At 35.6% G+C, this 20308-nt stretch overlaps 1 protein-coding gene across 2 annotated transcripts in view; it reads left to right on the forward strand.

Annotated features, from left to right (window-relative positions):
• The window catches only part of PRKG1 (protein kinase cGMP-dependent 1), a 1169747-nt gene extending 1150143 nt beyond the window's left edge, over positions 1–19604 (forward strand). For both annotated transcript variants that reach the window (XM_036265967.1, XM_036265966.1), the window contains exons 13-18: positions 2310–2451; positions 3619–3782; positions 10346–10468; positions 10563–10625; positions 11651–11717; positions 15073–19604. In XM_036265967.1, coding sequence (XP_036121860.1) covers positions 2310–2451; positions 3619–3782; positions 10346–10468; positions 10563–10625; positions 11651–11717; positions 15073–15171 — 658 coding nt within the window. In that variant the 3' untranslated portion in view covers positions 15172–19604. The remainder of the gene's footprint in view (positions 1–2309; positions 2452–3618; positions 3783–10345; positions 10469–10562; positions 10626–11650; positions 11718–15072) is intronic.
• Positions 19605–20308: the final 704 nt, after the last annotated feature.

The raw sequence follows: 20308 nt of genomic DNA on the forward strand, positions 1-20308 counted from the left end.
TGTTGCCCAAAGTCACAGCTGCAGAAATCATCTCTTCTAATAATAATCAAGAATTTGTAGGCTTTTCAAAAGGCCTGCCCAAATTATAGTGTTCTGATGCAAAGAAGTAATACATTTTCTTATTTTAATAAGACAAGGCTCTGTTCTGTGTACCGTTCTGGGTTGTTTTGCTTGGTCTTTGCTTTCCAGTTCTCTCCATTGTGGAGGATTGACGTCATATACAGCACTCAAGTAGTTAAAGCTCTGTGTTAATGATCTATTATCATATATGGATCAGTCATGATCTATTATGGATGCTTACTATTTAATGCAAATAATCTCACCTGTTGAAAGAAATATACTGTTTTTTGTTTTGTTTTTTTTTAATACATTTTATTGATTTTCAAGAGAGAGAAACATCAATCGGCTGCCTCCTGCACGCCCCATACTGGGGATATAGCCTGCAACCCAGGCACGTGCCCTGACCAGGAATTGAACCGGGACCTCACAGTCCATGGGTTGATGCTCAATCCACTGAGCCACACCGGCTGGGCAGAAATATATTACTCTTGCTAGACAAATCTACATAATTAAGCACAAAGAAGAAAGGAGTTTAAAGGTACTACTTTGACCCCTTTCCCAATACACAGGGTTATATAGCATTAACTTTGCAAAAATAGTTCCATGTTAGAAGACAGTGGCAGCATAAAGTATGATATTCATTTTCTAATATAGATGCCATTCTTCTCAAACTTTTTCTTGTCCTTATAATTCAGTTGGTTTATGCAGATATTGTTGAAAAGAGATACGAAAATCTTAGTCACCATGGTTAATATTGTAGATATCAAGAAGAGATATCATCATGCCTCAGATTGTATTTCAAAAGAAAGATTTCTTGTGGGAAGAGCTAATTACTTCAGTGACAACTCGGGAGACATTAGGGGTTGAAGTGAAGAATACTTTTCTGAAAGACACTTATATTTCTAAAAAAAAAAATGACCTGAAGGTAGCTGTGTTAGCCTTGGATTCACTGATTAATTTTATAAAGTAGCGGCCTTATTTCTCTTCCCTGTGGATTAGACTTTACTTATCAGTATTGAAATAGAAGCAAATGTCATCAAAATTCAAACTGGCCCCAGTGAGTCCCTTGAAGGCACCCTTTATAGCACCCTACATAAAACTGCCTGAGCACTAGTCTCTCATGTTACACCTCAGCCACCTCAAGAGTGGGTGTTCACACTAATGTTCTTGAGTTATCATGAAATGATTCAATTGTGTTTACTACTGGGGGAAAAGTCATAGTCGATCTTTTAAAGGAATTCCATTAAAAATAGTTAAAGTATAAATGTTCTGGCCTAGAACCAAGGAGTTAACCTTAGATGCCAAGGTTTCCCCCTTTATTATTATTTCATTAAATAAATACATGCAAGAGGTAGAGACAGAGTTTCCTGCTAAACATCATAACCAAGTTACTTATAAACTTTCCCATCCAATTACCATTTTCCTTCTAATTATCTTTTAGCTCCATGTTTTCTTTCTAATAAGAAGGCAGCAGTGTAGCCCAGCTGGTGTGGCTCAGTGTCAATCCATGCAGCAAGAGGTCGCCAGTTCGATCCCCAGTAGGGGGCATGCAGGAGGAGGCTAATCGATGTTCTCTCTCATCGATGTTTCTATCTCTCTCCCGCACTCTCTTCTGCTCTAAAATCAATTAAAAAAAAAAAAAAAGAAGGCAACAGTGTAGAAATAGATATTATTTGTCTTGCTCACATCAGTTCAAACACAGCGGAATACTTAGCTTGTGATAAGATTGTATCAGAAACATCACAACTCCTTTCCAAATTGGTCCTTGAAAATATTAACTTCTACTCACATTCTCATAAACCATTTCTATATTAGAAAGATTAAAAAATAAGCCCTCTATGAATAAGTGACAAACTCTTAAACTCCCCTTTAAAAAAAAATCCCTTAGTAGACAAGCTCTAAATAAGATTTGTCTCTTCTGTGCACAACTATAATTGTTCTTCTTTAGATTGTAGTGGGCCATTGGGAGGAAGCCACCAAGTATATAAAATGTGGCATGTGTTTGAACTCTTCTTCAGTGTTTTCAGGACACTAGACTGAACTGTTTTACTCATAAGAGCAAAGTATTCCTTGACTTAATCCTCGATGCTTTTGCAAGCCCCATGCAATGGCGATCCTATGACATTTGGCCAGTAGGATTTGGTCTCTGGAGTCAGATTTTGGCTCAGGAATAGAATTAAATGAGCAATAAAACCTTATTAGAGAAACGAATTTCTGATATACTTTTTATTTCATTTTCTGTGTCTCAGAGGTTCATTTGAAGACTCTACAACCAGATTTTACACAGCATGTGTGGTAGAAGCTTTTGCCTATCTGCATTCCAAAGGAATCATCTACAGGGACCTCAAACCAGAAAATCTCATCCTGGATCACCGAGGTTACGCCAAATTGGTCAGTGTACTTGACACATTTTCCGCCCTGTTGTTTTAAAACACTGGTTTACGAAGCTGTGTTCATTTGCTAACATAAAATCTCATTTTTCTTTTTACATATTATAACTTTTCTTAAAAGCAGGTTTTTGTGTTACTGTTTTCAACCAACTATTCTTTCAAGTTATGAGAAATTAAATTGGCTAGGTTTGAATTCATAATATCCTGGCAAAACATGCTGAAGTGGACTCATGCTTGCTGGCACGTGTTCATAGACCTCGAAGGGCTTCGTAGAAGTACTTTTTCTAGCTGGCTTTCCTGCTATCCAAAGGGAATGGGTTTTTATATTATGGAAAATTATGAGTCATTTTAATATTTTAGACTTGAGAATAATGCAAATTAAAAATGGGCTTTGCAGGCAATTTTATCCAAACTATGTTAATGATAATAGTAGTGATAATATTTTTTAAAAAAAATTAATCAAGAACTCAACACTTGTTATAGAAGATAAGAACTTATTTACTATATATATATTATATATATATATAATTTTAATGTGCATTCTTGTCAGTACCTGATTCAATTTTTTGAGAATTTTTATTCAGCATAATATTTTAAAAGAAAAAAAAAATGTCAGTTAATTATTTGTATTCTCAACCAAATTATTTAGGGAAAAAATAGATTTCCTGCATTTGAGTCTCCTTCAAAAATCTGAGAAAAATGAAGGAAACATTCATTTTTATTATGTTTGTGTTTACCAAGAGCAGTCATTGGTCTCATAACTGTGCTGTTAGTAAAGTGTTTTCTAAATTAATACAAAATGAAGTTATCATTTCATTAAATCCAGCAGAAATCATGTATCCTCTGGGAAATGTCATGTACGTCCAACTAGTCTTTTTAAACATTTTGAGTAAAGGAGAAAGTATTTGCTGTGCCCCAACAGCCACTGGCATAAACAAAGGAAAAATGGGAAGTATTTCCAGAAAGAAAATGTGCCTTTATTTTTGATGACATGAATCTTATCCTTTACTAAGATTTCAACTTACTCCATCGAAACCAAGTTTGATCAGGCAGTTTTTGTTTAAAATATAGTCCTGTCTTCTGAAAGGAGTCATCTGTATCTTACATCTGTGTTCATTGTTATTATTAGTGTACTAAAAGTAACTTCTTGCTTTTCTCTCTTTGTAAGGTTGATTTTGGCTTTGCAAAGAAAATAGGATTTGGAAAGAAAACATGGACTTTCTGTGGGACTCCGGAGTACGTAGCCCCAGAGATCATCCTGAACAAAGGCCATGACATTTCAGCCGACTATTGGTCACTGGGAATCCTAATGTATGAACTCTTGACGGGCAGGTATGGACATTGATAGAAAACTGTTGATGAAAATTGATCAGAAAACAGCTACACACTCCTGCCTTTTTTACTCTCATTAGACCATAGTGAAGTACTTTCACCGTATCTTGTTAGCACACTTCAATTAGTTATGCAGATGACTGGGAGTTCATAAAGCAAAGTTTAAAATGAGTCAGATGAGGGCAACGAATTCACGTTTTGGTCTCATTATTGCTAATTCTTTATACATATGTGAATATGGAATGATCTAGTATCTTTCTGTGAGATTTTTGAGCCTAGTCATTTAGCCAGCAATGAAGCAATTCTAGTCATCTGAAGATATCAAGGGTCAACTATTTATATAAATAAGAAGACCTGTTAGCAGTTCTTATATCTAAATGAAATTTGAATGCTTTGCAGGTGTTTTATATGATAATGCTATAGTCATAAACACCTAAATAAGGTACTGTGGATACTACCAGGTATAAAACAGACTAAGCTTTCTGAGAAAAAGAAAAACAACACCATGCACTCAGGAAAATGAGTGATAGGATCGGGATGATCTACAGAGTTCCGAAGGCTGGGGTTTATCCAGGGAGGATTTTGAAGAAGTCAAGACTGCAGCTGGGCCTCCAGTAAGAATGCAGAGAGCAGGCAAGGGAATTGGGCATTCCCGGAAGTGAGACGTGACTTAGAGAGGCAGCCGTGGGCCAAGTCATGAAGATGGGAAATCAATTAGTCACCTTTCAAGGACCATGATTACTACACTTGAGTGTTTGAACTCCATCCAAAGAGGAAATCAGTGCGCATTTTCTAGCAAAGGAGCGACATGTGTTGTGATATTTAAAGAAAAACAGCTCGCAGAAATGTGTAGGGCAAATTGGATGGGGAGGCTAGTTTGAAGACTATTTTAATAATTTAGATCTAGGAAGCTGAGAGCCCAAAGTAAGGTACAGACAGTGGAAAGAAAGGGATACACATGAAGTGGGATGTGAAAGAATTAGCTAAGAAAACTTAGTAGCTACAGTGAAAACGAGGGTTCAGTGAATACATGAAGCACTTAGAAGAATGTTAGAACATAGTAGCTGTTAGCATCTACGGTGTGCTTCCTATCAGTGCCAGGAATAGTGATGCTGTGCTTATAATTTTATTTAAATTATTACTCTTGAAACATCTATGTTGAGTTTCAGTTATCTGTGACATATCCCAATTTTTTTTAACATTTGCCATTGGCATAAACTGTTTTAAATATATGACAAATTAAGCAGACGTGTAAATATATAAAATATGTGGATAAAAGAAAACATTGAATTTAACATGTTTGTGGATGGATAGGTGATCTTTCTGGTATTCTTTGACTTGCTATAGAAACCAATTTTATAATGAATGGAAGAAAACTATTAACTAAAAATTAAAATGTTAACCGTGATAATTTCTATTTGTCCTTATGCATTTAAACATTTTTAAAGAAAAAAAAGTAAAACCATATTGTTAAAAATTGGTACATACTGAACTCTAAAGACATTCTTAATAGAAGAATTTTTCATTGTTTTAAATAGAAATTTCACAGGTTATATTATCTGATGGCCATAGTGAAATTATAAATTTATATGACAATTTTAAAATAAGTCCAAACACATTTGTAGATAACCACAAGGTCATAGAAATTATGGAATAGCAAAACAGTAATAAAAACGAAGCACTATAAGTTACAATCTGTGTAGTATGGCCAAAGCTGAACTTAATCTATTATCATAAGTACTTATAACATAAAAAGTACTTATGAGGAGAAATAAAGGCACTTAGGAGGATATGATTCAAGATGACAATGTAAGAGGATTCTGAACTCACCTCCTTCCATGAACACACCCAATATACAGCTACATAAGGAACAACTTTTGCTGGGGAAAAAAACATTAAGAACTGGCTAAGCAATTCCTATACATCAGGTGAATGAGAGAAGGCCCATGTTGAAAGGGTAGGAGAGTCTGGAACACAATCTTGGTATAAAGCCCACTCCTGGTGCAGCAACCCATACTTGGGATAAAATTCAAACCCCAGAGCTTTAGATGGCATAACATAGGGTTTGAACCCCATAATGAGCACCTCCACCTTTAAGACCTGCACCTGAATGATGAGGAGCCCCTCACCCATTTAGCTCTGAAAACCAACATGCCTCACATCCATGAGACCGAGAAGGCTACACTGATGTGAAAATGTCTGAAAGGACTCCTGCACTCGGGCCCACTCACCTCAGGGCCCAGAGCAGAAGCAGCCAGTGGAGGGGTACCAGACCTTGTGTGGGAGACACTCCCTTGTATGGCTTGGAGTGTTGGCCTGAGTGGCAAAGATCTGATAAACACACAGTGGGGAGCCTGCTGAGGGGCCCTCCAGGAGAGACCAGCAGGTACAATGTTTGTGCTCTCCCTCCACTTGGCTGCAGTTGGTGAATGCCATCTTATTTAATTGTATGCTTTTTCTTTGTTGTTTTTTTCCCCTTCGTGGCTTGTGTCATCTTTGGGTGACCCGTCCCACAGGTCAAGCAACGAGGACTCTAGAGGGGGAGTGAGGATGAGGAGGGACAAGAGACACGAGAAATGGAGACAAGACAGGGTTCTGATCAAGTCTCGTTTATTCAGGGGGAGTTCACATACTATATAGGGGAAAAACGGGTGAAACAGTTAATGAGTATCCCACCTGAAGCAAATTCCAGTAAATACTCCAGGTGGAACAAATGATAAGCAAAGAATGGCTAGCAGAGTAAACAATTATCTAGAGGAATGCAGAGACATTGTATGCAGAGAGACCCTGCCTTGGGGCCGGAGATGGCAGAGCAGATTGTAACAGAATGGATGCCATGCAAAAAGTCTCCCACATCTGTGCTCTCCTCTGCCTTGCTGAAGACAGTGGGCACCATGGGCACCATCTCTGTGCTCTGTTACTACTGCTCTCCAGAATGCCAGTACTTCCCAGGCCAGAGCTGTTACAGTAAAGTAGCAGGATACAACATTAATATGCAGAAACTCCTCATATTCTTACACACTAATAATAAACAATAAGAAGAAGAAATTAAGAAAATCCCATTTACAAATGCATCAAAGTGAATAAAATACCCAGGAATACATTTAACCAAGGAGGTGAAATACCTGTACTCCGAAAACTATAACATTGAAGAAAGAAATGGAAGAGGACACAAATAAATGGAAGGATATGCCATGTTCATGTACTGGAAGGATTAATATCATGAAAATGACCATCGTAGCCAAAGCAATCTACAGAATCAATGTAACCCCTGTCAAAATACTAATGGCATTCTTCTCAGAATTAGAACAAATAATCCTAAAATGTATGTAGTACAAAAATAGTCCACAAATAGCCAAAGCAATCTTGGAAAAGAATGACAAAGTTGGGGGTTGCACACTGCCTGATTTCAAGCTATACTTCAAAGCTATAATAAAAACAGTATGGTACTGATATAAAAGCAGGCACATAGATCAATGAAACAGAATAGAGAGCCCAGAAATAAACCCTTGCTTATAGGGTCAACCAAATTACAACGAAGGAGGCAAAAATATGCAATGGAGAAATTAAAGTCTCTTCAACAAGTGGTACTGGGAATCTGGACCACTTATACCATATACAAAATAAACTCAATTATTTAGAGACTTAAATGTAAGGCCTGAAACCATAAAATTCTAGAAGCAAACATAGGTAGTAAACTATTTGACACCAGTCTAGTAATATCTTTTTGGATATGTCTTCTCAAGCAAGAGACACAAAAGAAAACAACAACAACAACAAAAACAAAACAACAACCAAAAAACAAATAGGACTTTATCAAACTATAAAGCTTCTGCACAGTGAAGGAAACCAACAAAACACAAAGACAAAATACTGAATAGAAGAATATATTCACAAGTGATATATTCGATAAGGGGTTTCTATCAAAATATATAAGGAACTCATACAACTCAATAACAAAACAAAAATTTATACACACACACACAATCTAATAAAAAATAATAAAGAACATGAAAAGACATTTCTCCAAAGAAGATATTCAGATGGCCAATAGACATATGAAAAGATGCTCAACATCACTAATCATTGGGGAAATGCAAATCAACACCATCTCACACCTGTCAGTAAGGAGTGTCATGTCAAAACGTGGAAAGAAAATACATAACTCCCAACAAAGAATACTCCACCTAGTAAAGTTGTTATTCAGAATTGAAGGAGAGAGAAAGAGTTTTATAGATGAGCAAAAATTAAAGAAGTTAATCACCAGTAAACCAGCCTTACAAAAAAAGTTAAGGGACTTGTTTAAACAGAAAGAAAGGGTACTTTCTTTCAATTCAAGAACACGTATGGAAGTAAAATGTCACAGGTAAAGGTAAACATATGGTAAAACTATAATCACTTAAAGCTAGTATGAAGGTTAAAGACAAAAGTAATGAACAATAACTATAATTAATAGTTAAGGGATACACAAGATAAAAGGGTATACAGGGTGATAGAAATATAAAGTATTGGGAGAGGGAACGCAAATCTTTAGGATGCATTCAAACAAACTGTTATCAACTTAACATAAGCTGTTGCAAGTATGTTAAGCCTCATGATAACCATAAAGCTCAAACATACATCGATACCCAGAAGATAAAGAGAAATGAATTTAAGGATACCACTAAAGAAACTCTAAGTCAGAAAGGAAAAGGGCAAGAGAAAAAGAAGTACAAACATCCCCCCAAAATTAACAAAATGGCAATCAGCCCTATCAATAGTTACTTTAAAATGTAAGTAAACTAAGTCCTCAAATCAAAAGACAGAGAGGCTGACCGAATAACAAAGAAAACAAGAGCCATGTATAGCTGCCTACAAGAGACTCACTTCCAATGTTAGGTGTGAACAAATGGAAAAAGTTACTCCATGCAAATGGAAACGGAAAGCAAGCTTTGGTAACTCTAGTTATATAAGACAATCAATGATTTTTGTTGTCTTTCTAAAATCAACAGATAAATACAAAAGCAAAAATATATATTAGCAACACATTCAATTGATAGCCAGAAATCTAAGATGTGCTTCTGCCTCATCTTTAAAGTGAAAAGTTAAAACTGGCAACTTAAGAGAGAAAATAGAATTATAACATCACAAGAAAGAAACCATTTAAATGTTAAAGGAATATTAAGTAGAATTGCATGTTTATAAATGTTAAAACGTGATTTGAAATGGACAGGTTAAAGTACTAGCTAATGGCATATTAAAGGAAATAGAAAGTGACTGTCAAAGAAAATTGGGACAGAAACTCAAGGCAGATAGCATCACAGTTCTCAGCACGAGCAAACTACTACTTACTCCCTATTTTAAGCAGCTAATTGTTTGTAGCCTGCTCAATAGAAGGAAATAAGCTGAACTGCTGCTATTAATAAACATGATGGACAAAACAATAATCCATAATATTTTTCCCAAAGACATTATTCCCTGTATTAGGAGAATATTATTTTTCAAGGTACTGCATACCATATTGTTCTGTTTGAACTAAGAAATCTGATGGAAAGGAATCTCTTTATTCCCTTATCTTGGCACAAAGCCACATCCCAAGGATGGATAGATTTAAAAAAGAAAAACAAAAACGAGATCTGGCTCATGAGGACTTGGGTATTACATTTTTCCTAACAAAGAGGATGTCCTGTGTTAGGTTAGCTACTGAGCACTGATCAACAGGGAGCAAAGGATAGGAGGAGCACTATTCCAAAGAAGCATTAGTTCAACATATATTCACTGATAACTTAGTGTGTGCTGGGCATCTGGACTCCAGGAATACCCGGTGGAGAGCAAAATTCAGGCTGGAAGGGAGGAACAAATAAAACAAATCATCACACTAATGAAGTGATTGCAAAGCATAGTAAGTAACAAAAAGGGTGCTGTCAAAAGGAGAAAAGAAAGAAGTATGACCAGGGACCCTCATTTAGATAAAGTTAGTCTTCGATTATTAGATTATGTTACATTGGTTGGTTAAGGGTATGTGATTGGTTATGTTAGGTGGATTAGAGTAGACCTTTTTGAGGAAGCAATATGACACTTAAGCTAAAACCTCACAAGTGAGGCATTAGCCAGATTAACTTGGCAAGAATCTTCTGGGTAAAATACACAGCATGCTGAGTGAGACAATGGCTTAGTATTTCAGAGAAACAGAGGCTGGTGGTACCCTAAAATGGAGTCCTATCATTGATGCGCTTGTAGACTATCCTAAAAATTTTGAACGTGATCCAAAGTGTGCTCAGTGACATGATCAATACCAGAAAGTGGAAGAGACACCTTGATGACAAAGGACATCGAAAGGAGTAAGATGCCTACACTAAAATAAGAGGAACAGCAGACAAACTTGACCCGTTTGTGGCTTTGCTAAGTAGTTTACTTAGAAAGGTTTCCACACTGTTTTGCGATTAATCAAGTTTTATCCCATCATCATCCCAATATAAGCTCCCCAAATAAGAATTGATGTCATTTATGGAGTTATAACAATTCAAGTTTCCTTATTTGGAAAATAAAAGTAGCATCTGTTTTCATGTCTCTCATTCCTGCAGCCCACCTTTCTCAGGCCCCGACCCTATGAAAACATACAACATCATATTGAGAGGGATCGACATGATCGAATTTCCAAAGAAGATTGCCAAAAATGCTGCTAATTTAATTAAAAAACTCTGCAGGTAAGTATTTCAACCATATTATTTTTTTAAAAGGCTTGTGGAAAAAAATTAGATTTCTTATCAATTATTATTATTATTATTTTTTTTTTTTTAGGGACAATCCATCTGAAAGATTAGGAAATTTGAAAAATGGAGTGAAAGACATCCAAAAGCACAAGCAAGTATCATTTCCTTGCACTTTTAAGTTTGAGGGTTCAGAAAACCTGACAAGTATTTTCCTAGGCCGTGTGTATGTGTTTAAGTTGGTTGTATGGCTGATGCAATTAGCCAGAGGAAAGGTATATTTAATTCTGGGATTCTATTCCTTACCAGAATATTAAAAACAAAAGTTCTCTACCACACCATGTCATATTGCCTAGACTAGCCGTAAAATATATTTTCCAACCATTTTTTAATTAGATAATATGACAAAAAAAAAAATAGAGCTTCTTAAATGTCAGGCCTTATGCATGTTGATGGATGTTCTAGAGCTAATCTAAGAGCAAACTGTTTTTTTTCTAGTTGTCTGTTTCTGTAGCACTCACAGGAAATTCACATTCCTACCAAAGAAACTTATATACCAAAATACCTATGAATATCTCAAAGGTCTGCTAAGAGTTTGGTATAAGCATTTGCTAATGGTGAACTATTTCAAAGACACAAACACAACCACACAAAAAAACCTTCATGTTATTTGGTCCACATTTTCACAAAAAAAACTGTACAGAAAAAAAGGAGGAAAATGTATTAAAAAAGGAGGAAAAGGAGATGTGAAAGGTTAATTAGCTGTCTAATGAATTAGTGGCAATGACAAGAAGATAGTTTTGTTTTGTTTTTTTCTGTCCTGACTTTTCATGCCTGATTCTACATCCTTAAAATAAAATATTCTCTGAGACACAGGACCATGCATGTCATGACACTTTTAAAATTATAATGATGGTATAGGAACAAGGTCATACAGACATTATGACTGAAATTACTAGAGTAAAAAGGAGCTGCTTTCTAAACGGTGTTTAAAGATTTGACAATTCAATTTTTTGAAAGATGCATTCCAGAAAATAAGCTAATTTTTAAAAATCTGCAATTAAATAGAAAGGATTTTTGCCTGCTTTCCATCAGTCATGGGCATCACAGATGTTGCATTGAGAAGGTTTTAACTGAGGTAAAATGCTTTTAACTCACACTTGTTTTTCCCTTTTCTAGATGGTTTGAGGGCTTTAATTGGGAAGGCTTAAGAAAAGGCACCTTGACACCTCCTATAATACCAAGTGTGAGTAGACTTTCGTTTGTCAATCATCTGAGATCTGTTATTTTTAAAGTTTTATCCTATGATCAGATTAAATAAACAATAGAAGTTACATTAAAATAATTACATCTAAAATCCAAGCTTAAAAACAGATGAGCTAGGGGATGGTTATTATAAATGTATTTTACAGTTACGTTTTTTAAACTATTCATTGTAAGTTAAGTTTCTTTTATTTGTGAATAAAAGTTGACTTTTAGTATGGTAAGTGTTAAATATATATTGATATAGACAGAGGAGTATAATGAATCTCTATCAACCTGATGTTGTTTTCTCCCCATTATAAACTTTATACATCATTACTCAAGAATAAGAATACATTAACTTTAATGAGTCATATTCATGAATTATTACCAGAAATATTTATACTTTAAATTCTTCACATATGTGTTCTCTCTACATAAGATACAGTATGTATGTGAGTATACTTGGGTGAGTTAGGACAATGTATGTTATTTTTTGTTTATGATTCCTGCCGAATATTGTTGAATTTATGCTGCCCCCCCCACCACCAGTAATTCCTCCTTCCTTGTTCCTGTATATTTCCTGTCTTCAAATTATACTACAAAGCCACAATATTCAAAACAATATGGTACTGGCAGAAAAATGGAAAAGAATTAAGAGCCCAGAAATTAACCCACACATATATGGGCAAATAATTTTCAATGGAGTGTCCAAAAACATACAATGAAGAAAGGAAAGTCTCTTCAATAAATGGCACTGGGAAAATTGGAAAGTCGCATGCCAAAGAATGAAACTACACTGCCATCTGACACAATATTCCAAAATAAACTCAAAATAGGTTAAATATTTGAATAAACGACTTAAAACGATAAAATACTTAGAAGAAAACATAGGTACTAACTATGGACCTTGGTCTCAAAGGGGTTTTGTGAACTTGACCACAAAACTAAGAGAAGTAAAAGCAAAAATAAATGAATTGGACTACATCAAACTAAAAAGCTTCTGCACAGCAAAAGGAACCATCAACAAAACAAAAGGCAACCAAACGAATGAGAGAAGATATTTGCAAATGTTACTTTTAATAAGGTTCTAATATCCAAAGCATATAATGAACAAAAACAATTTAAAAAATAGGCAGAGGACTTTTCCCCAAGAAAACATATACATGGCCAACAGATATATCAAAAGATGCTCAGCTTCACTAATTATGAGGGAAATGCAACACCACCTCACACATGTTAGAATGACTATTATCAACAAGACAAGAAATAAGTGTTGGAGAGGATGTAGAGAAAAGAGAACTCTGGTACATTGCTGGTGGAAATGTACCCTCTATGAAAAACAATATGAAGTGCACCCTCTATGGAAAACAATATGAAGTGTCCTCAAAAAATTAAGAATAGAGCAACTGTATGACCCTCTTCTGGGTACCTACCCCCAAAATTTTAAAAACACTTATTCATAAAGGTATCCCTATGTTTATTGCAGCATTATTCACAATAGCTAAGACATGGAAACAACCTAAGTGTCCTCTGACAGGTGATTGGATAAAGACATTTATGCATATACAATAGAATAGTACTCAGCCATTAAAAGATCGCATACTGCCCCCATATTCCTTTGAGGCACTCCTAGGCATAACTGTGTTCTTTTATTCTCCCAGCAAGCCCTAGAAAAGCAATGAAAATATTCTCTTTCCTCTTCTTTTAACTTCCTTTTCTTAACATATCAAAATTTTGTTAGCCAGTCCACTAAGAGGACAAAGGTATTTACACTATATTAACTTGAAATAGATTTCAATTGATTGAGTTTATATTTTGATTCAATACTGACTATGTCTAATAAAATGTGCTACATATTAACTAAGAGGAGAGGACTGCTTTATGGTCTTGATCCCTTCATTTATGTATGTCCTGCTTTGGGACTAACTCAAGCCTGCTCTTTCTTTTTATTTTATTTTTTTATTCTCACCCAAGCACACTTTTGGTATTTATCTTTAGACAGAGTGGGAGGGAGAGAGGGAAGAAGAGAAAGAAACATCAATATGAGAGAGACACATCAAGTAGTTGCCACCCACATGACCCCAACCGGGGCCAGGGACAAACTGCAACCAAGGTATGTGCCCTGAGTGGGAACCGAACCCAGGACTCTCCAGTCCACGGGCCAACGCTCTAACCGCTGAGCCAAACCATCCAGGGCAAGACTGCTCTTTATACAGAAACGTTTCCTTACTTCTAAGATTTATTTCTGTGCTAATGTTTATGTTTATTCACAAACAACACAAAAATGCCATTGCCATGTCTCACATTACAGATTCTAATTGCATTCATGTTTTGTTTTTAGAACAAGAGTAGAATGAGAAACTTGTAGGAATAAAAATATTAAGCCTTAACTATCCTAAACTATCGGGGGTCTCCTTGTATGCAATGGTAATATTAAATGGGGCATTTTTATCTGTAAATGGTTTTAAATATTATAATGAGAGAAACCAAAATGTGTTTCTTTGCTGCTTTTACCAATGCTCTACAGATTGAACTTTGCCCAGTAAAAGAGCCAAGAGTTTTGCTTGACTTTATAAATGGCTTATTATTATCCTTGGAATAAATCCACAGAATCCATAAGATGTGCAGGGCTCGATGTAACCCGACTCTGCCCTCTTTCTTCTTCTCCTCCCACTCCGCTTCTTGCTCATACAGCAGCCATGGCGGCCTCTTTTGGTTAATTCAGCACAGAGCACTGTCACCTCAAGACCTTTGCACATGCTATTTCCTTGTTATTGAACTCACTGATTATTAGGTTTAAAATAACACTTTTTCAAAGAGGCTTTCCATGATGATCCTTATATTATCACAACATCTTTTTTTTCCCCATGGTACTAACCAAACTGTAAAACCAATAATCACAAAAGATCAAATAATTATAATCACACAACATATTCCTTACTAGAATACAAACTCCATGAGGGCAAGAACCATATTTACTTGTAGTCACCACTGTGACCCCCAATACAACAAAGCATAAAATCTGCTACCTAGGAGACATCCAAAAAAGTCATTTGATTAGGGAATGAATAAAAAATGCTATTTTAGAATCTATCACAGGCCCGGACGGTGTGGCTCAGTGGTTGAGCATTGATCCATGCACCAAGAGGTCACCAGTTTGATTCCCAGTCAGGGCACACGCCCAGGTTGTGGGCCCAATCCCCAGTGGGGGGCATGCAGGAGGTGGCCAATCGATATTCTCCCATTGATGTTTCTCTCTCTCTCTCAAATTAATAATGAAACATTATTTTTAAAAAATATATCATAGGGTTTTTAAAAAAAATCAGACTTTTTACTGTTCATTCTCTCATTCCTAGGTTGCATCACCCACAGACACAAGCAATTTTGACAGTTTCCCTGAGGACAATGATGAGCCACCACCTGATGACAACTCAGGATGGGACATAGACTTCTAATGTATTTCTCTTACCTGCTTCTGCCTTGCTGAAGACAGCTTTTTCTGAGACACAGCTGCCAGCAAACCTGAGGGAAAGAGAGAAGATTAGTGCTCGGGGTCACCACGATGCCTTTGATCGATGCTGCTCCAGTAACTACAGTGGCATTAGGACTTATTGCTTAGATGACAATAGTGCTCTTTACATGTTTTCTGTTGGAACCTAAAAATAGCAGTTGACATGGTGGTCCTGAAGCAAAGCCTTTCACCAGTAAAAAGATGTTTTCTATTATTGCAACGATCTTGCTTCGCTCTGATTATAATTCAAAAGACAGTAAGAAACACTTCAATCTAGTAAAAGAGTCTGTACCTTGCCAGAATTATCAAGAAGATCAAAAATAATATCCTGGGTACGACAGATTTCTATGGTACCAAAACTGGGCTCTTCCCTTTCTTCGGGTGAGGGTTGTAGGATCTATTACCGCAGGCCGGTGTACATACCGTGTAACAGAGGACCACACATTCGCTGGTCACAGAGTTCATGTCAAACCAGTGCTAGAAGTTTCATGATTTCATTTCCCAGCCGTGCTGATGACAAGACTGAATGTTACCTTTCCTTTCTGACAGATTCAAAAAATTGGTATGTTAAAAGCACAACTGCTATGGAGTCTGCTGAGAACTCTCATAGCAGGTATATATGCGTTTTTCACAGAGAATGGAAGAAAAAACAACATGCATGATATTTGTTTCTTTTTGATAAATTGGCATGGCAGAGTGGAAAAAAAAAAACAATTCACAACCATTTCATATTTTTAAAAAATATTGTGCTTCAAGATGGTCCTGGAAATAAGTGACTAGCAGCCAATTGTTTTTTATTTATGACCTAACACACCCTCAAACTGAGGCTTAAAATATTCCCTTTTATAAAAATAAACCCTTGGGGTCAGGGGTGGGGCGGGATGGAGAGGGATCAAGATTCATCCAAAAAATAAAAATAAACTATATAGGTGCTATGTATATCTCTCATCTGTAAATGTCAGTGTCTGAACAGACAACACAAATTCTAACCATTACATGTGTAGCCAGAGACTCAAGCATTTTCACCAAATCCACCAAACCAAACTCCTGTCAGATTTCACGTATACAACATAACCTAGGGTTGAGGGAGAAGGCTGATTAAAAACTATTTGAACTAGCTCTTGTCTTAGGCCTGAACCAAAAGAAAAAAATAAAAATAAAAAGAGGAGGAGGAGGAGGAAAGAAGCACAAGAGATTCGTAGATTCGCCAGAAGAGTAACCTTACTTAGGTGACGTTGGGAAACAAGACAAGAACTTGGCCAGGTATTGATTACCTTTTCATGAATTTGCTGATATGAATCCATGTGTTTGTGAAAATAGAAAGAATAGGAATCTGAGTTTTTAAAAATAAGGTTAGCTAAATAGAACAAAAATATTACAGTCCTAAAATATCGTACTACCTAGAAAAGATTGGATTTGAAAATATTAAACTGATTTGCTTTTTTCCCATGGGGAAAAGAATCAGCAATTTAAACGGAGTCCTTTGCTGGGAGGCCAGTTGACTATTATTAGCTGTCATAAGTAACAGAACCACTGGGAAGCTTTTCCTGGACAAATAGAATTATATCTGCTCCGACAAATGCATAGCCTTACAGGCTGTCATCCTGATTTGGAACTGTGTGTGAATTTGGTATATTACATAGGGGTTTGCATTTTTCCAGTAGAGTTGTTTTTTAAAAAGTCAAACAAATATAGACATTTCTGCAAAATAATATGTCCACCTAGATCGTTATACTGTATCCAAGAAGGATATATTTTTATTTTGGTTTGAATTTTTCATAGTAAGGCTACTTTAGAATATATCTTCTAAAAATATAATAATCTAAGAAATATTTGGAGAATTAAAGTATTAAGGGCATAGTATATAATTAGAATTAAATTAAAACTTTGATTCTAAGATATTATTTTTTGTGTTATGGAGTTTCTCTCTCCCTTACAAATAATTTCTCAAAACCAATCTATTCCCCAAGATATCCACTTCCTTCTACAGATTTTAGAATATTTACTTACATTAATTAAATACACCAACCTACAATCCAGCAACAAATTCTAATGTAGACGATTTATATCACTTTCCATTGGGATTTTAAAGATAGATAATTTGAACATCATAGTTTATGTTTGGTAATTTTTGTTGAAAAAGAATGAAGTAGGCATGCTAAAGGAGTGCTAGAATATTAAATTTACCTAATCATTAAGTAAAAAGAATCTGCTCCTGCAACTTTTCAAATAGCTCAATAGCCCCAGAGATTGGCACTTAACTATGAATTTTGGAGCTGTGGTTCAAGTCTAAGACAACCAATACATGCAAATCCCATGGGCAGTATTCAGCAAACAGACCTACAGGTCATTCCTCACACTTGTTATTGCATCTTTGTTCATTTCATCTGTGGAATTGCATTAGGCTCTCTAAAGCAATCGCCCAAACATTAAAGTGAACTACATCATCCAAGAAGTACTAACAGAGAACATTCATTTGATTGCCTACATTGAGTTTTGAGGATTTAAATTTTGTCTCAATGAAGACAGTAGGGCTAAAATTCATGGTCAGCTTCATAAAGTGTGTTTCACTTCACTTGTGAATTTTTCATGCCCCCTCTCTATTTTCCTACACTAAAGGACATCTGGATGAGTTAAGAGAGGGACAACCTGTTTGAGTTGTTAACTGACTTTCTTGTTAATACTTCCAGTATGGGAAATAGGGCTTTCTGTGTATCTTGACTTACGGGAAAACTGAAAACTGCCAACAAAAGAAACATCATAATAGTGTATATGAGGTAGATTGAATATATTAGAAAAAATGATTTCTGGAAAATTGCTATAAATGATTTTTATGTTTGTACCTTCTTTGTTAATATATAAATCAGATCCATGTGACATTTAAAACACTTATTTTGATTATATTCTTTACAAGTCATAATTTTTATTTAAAGGTATGGGATATGCATGTGAACTACACATGTGTAATATATAATTTTAGCTATTGAATTTTCCTTGTTTCATTTCTAAATGACTCCACTGATGGTAAACTTAAATCACAAGAAGTCAATTACCATGTTGAAATTAAGGATATTAGAAATGATTTCATAACGTAGAGGTGATCCATAACAATGTTTTATTTCACAATAGGACCACAGACAAATATTTATGTAAATAGATATTTTTGTGTGATATTTTGTGGTACATATAACTTTTTTTAGTGTTTCACGCATTATTATTTCATTTTATTTGTATTGAATAATGTTTTGGGGTCTAAGTAGACTTGAATTAATGTCATAATTGTCAGTATGATTGAAAATTATGTCAACTGTATTGTTTTTCATCTGTCCCATAGTTTAGAACATGACCTGGCTATCTGGCATTGTTGCAAGTGCCTTAAATTCATGGCATCCTATTAATAAAAAAACAAAAACAAATTTGGTGTTATGCTGCATGACAAAGACAAACACACCTCAAAATGTTGTCCTTTCTTAGCTTGCTGCGTTTTACAGTTCTTTCTGCTAACAATTTATAAGACTTTATTATATAATATTGATGAATTACAGAAATGATGAAGTTGTTCTCTTATTTCTGTTAAATGTACCAGAGCTGTGTATCTGTTAATGAGATACAGCGTCATTTCTGTGAAATGTATAAATGTATGTGCAGGTCAAATTAATATATGACATACTACCAGTCTGTATACAGGTATTCCTGTTTTGCTAAGCTGTGCAGATTCAGTTGAAAAAAAAAAAATTAGTACTATCCAGTTCTAATCTATTTTATAGATTCCATTACAATGGTCCAATTCAAAAGAAAAATTAGAAGATGACTGCTAACCAAACCTTGTTATAAAACCAATGATGAAAACCCTTGGTGCACCACTCAACAAAACAGGATGCTTTCTCCGAGTTCTTGCATATGCAAATCATTTATGAGGCAAGTTTTCGACAGACCTAGAAAGCTAAACATTGAGAGTGTGTTGTTAGCCGTCCTCCCTAGCGGCCCCTGCATCAACAGACACAGCTCTGCGACTTTGACAATGACTCCGAGGTTTGGGCTTTTCAAGTAAAGGGACAGTTCTTTGAGCATCATGTATCAAATTTATTTCAATGTATGATGTTTTTACAACTGGTCAGTTCTTTTGTACTCTTACAGCTATGGTTATTTGATTGTCCTCTTACCAATTTGTTCTACATGAAAGAGTTCTTTGTTAGTCTGAATGCAACAACTGTCATCAGATGGTCACTGACCACTTGCACTCTTTTGGTGTAGATTAAAACTTTTTCATAAACTTAACCTGCTTTGATTTGCTCTGTATTTTTCCTGCAGCTGTAATTGCCGAGTGCCTGTTGTATACTTTATAGAGTTGAAATAAAAGAAATAATTACTTTTGAATTTACTTGATTTTTTTTTCCAAATTTTTTTTTCTTTATTGATTTTAGAGAGCGAGGAAGGGTCTGAGAGAGAGAGGGAGAGAGAGAGAGAAGTGCAATGAGAGAGAACATCGATTGGCTGCATCCTGCATGCCCCCCACTGGGGATTAGGCCACAACCTGGGCATGTGCCCTGACCGGGAATTGAACCGGTGACTTCTTGGTGCATGGGTCAACCACTGAGCCACACCAGCCGTGCAAATTTACTTGATGCTTAATTCCAGACAAGATTCCAAGTATAGAATTGCTGTATCATACTAGAATTAAAATACTGTATAGGGCTATTGAACAATATAGAAAATACTTATAACCAAGGGTCCTCCATCAACGAATGCATTATGAACTAATATAAAACTAATCCGACAAATTGGTTTAAAGAATTCAATAGGGATAAAGTTAGGTCATCCAGTGTGAATAGCAAAGCAAAAGAGATACCTACACAATCCTGAAAATTAGTTTTCTGTGCACCACACACCTTTTGGGGGCAACCGCTTGCCAAACTCTGAACTAGGCAAATCATCCAAGGGATACTTCTCATATAATAGTACATACTAGAAGGGAATTATTTCATATAAAAAGCAACTCCAGGAATCTTAGTCTAAGGCTTACTCACCTGATCCCTCTGGAAAGCTTCTTATGCATAAAGAATGTAAATTTAGAACACAAT

Source organism: Molossus molossus, unplaced genomic scaffold (assembly GCF_014108415.1).
Source record: "Molossus molossus isolate mMolMol1 unplaced genomic scaffold, mMolMol1.p scaffold_m16_p_17, whole genome shotgun sequence".
Lineage (NCBI taxonomy): Eukaryota > Metazoa > Chordata > Mammalia > Chiroptera > Molossidae > Molossus > Molossus molossus.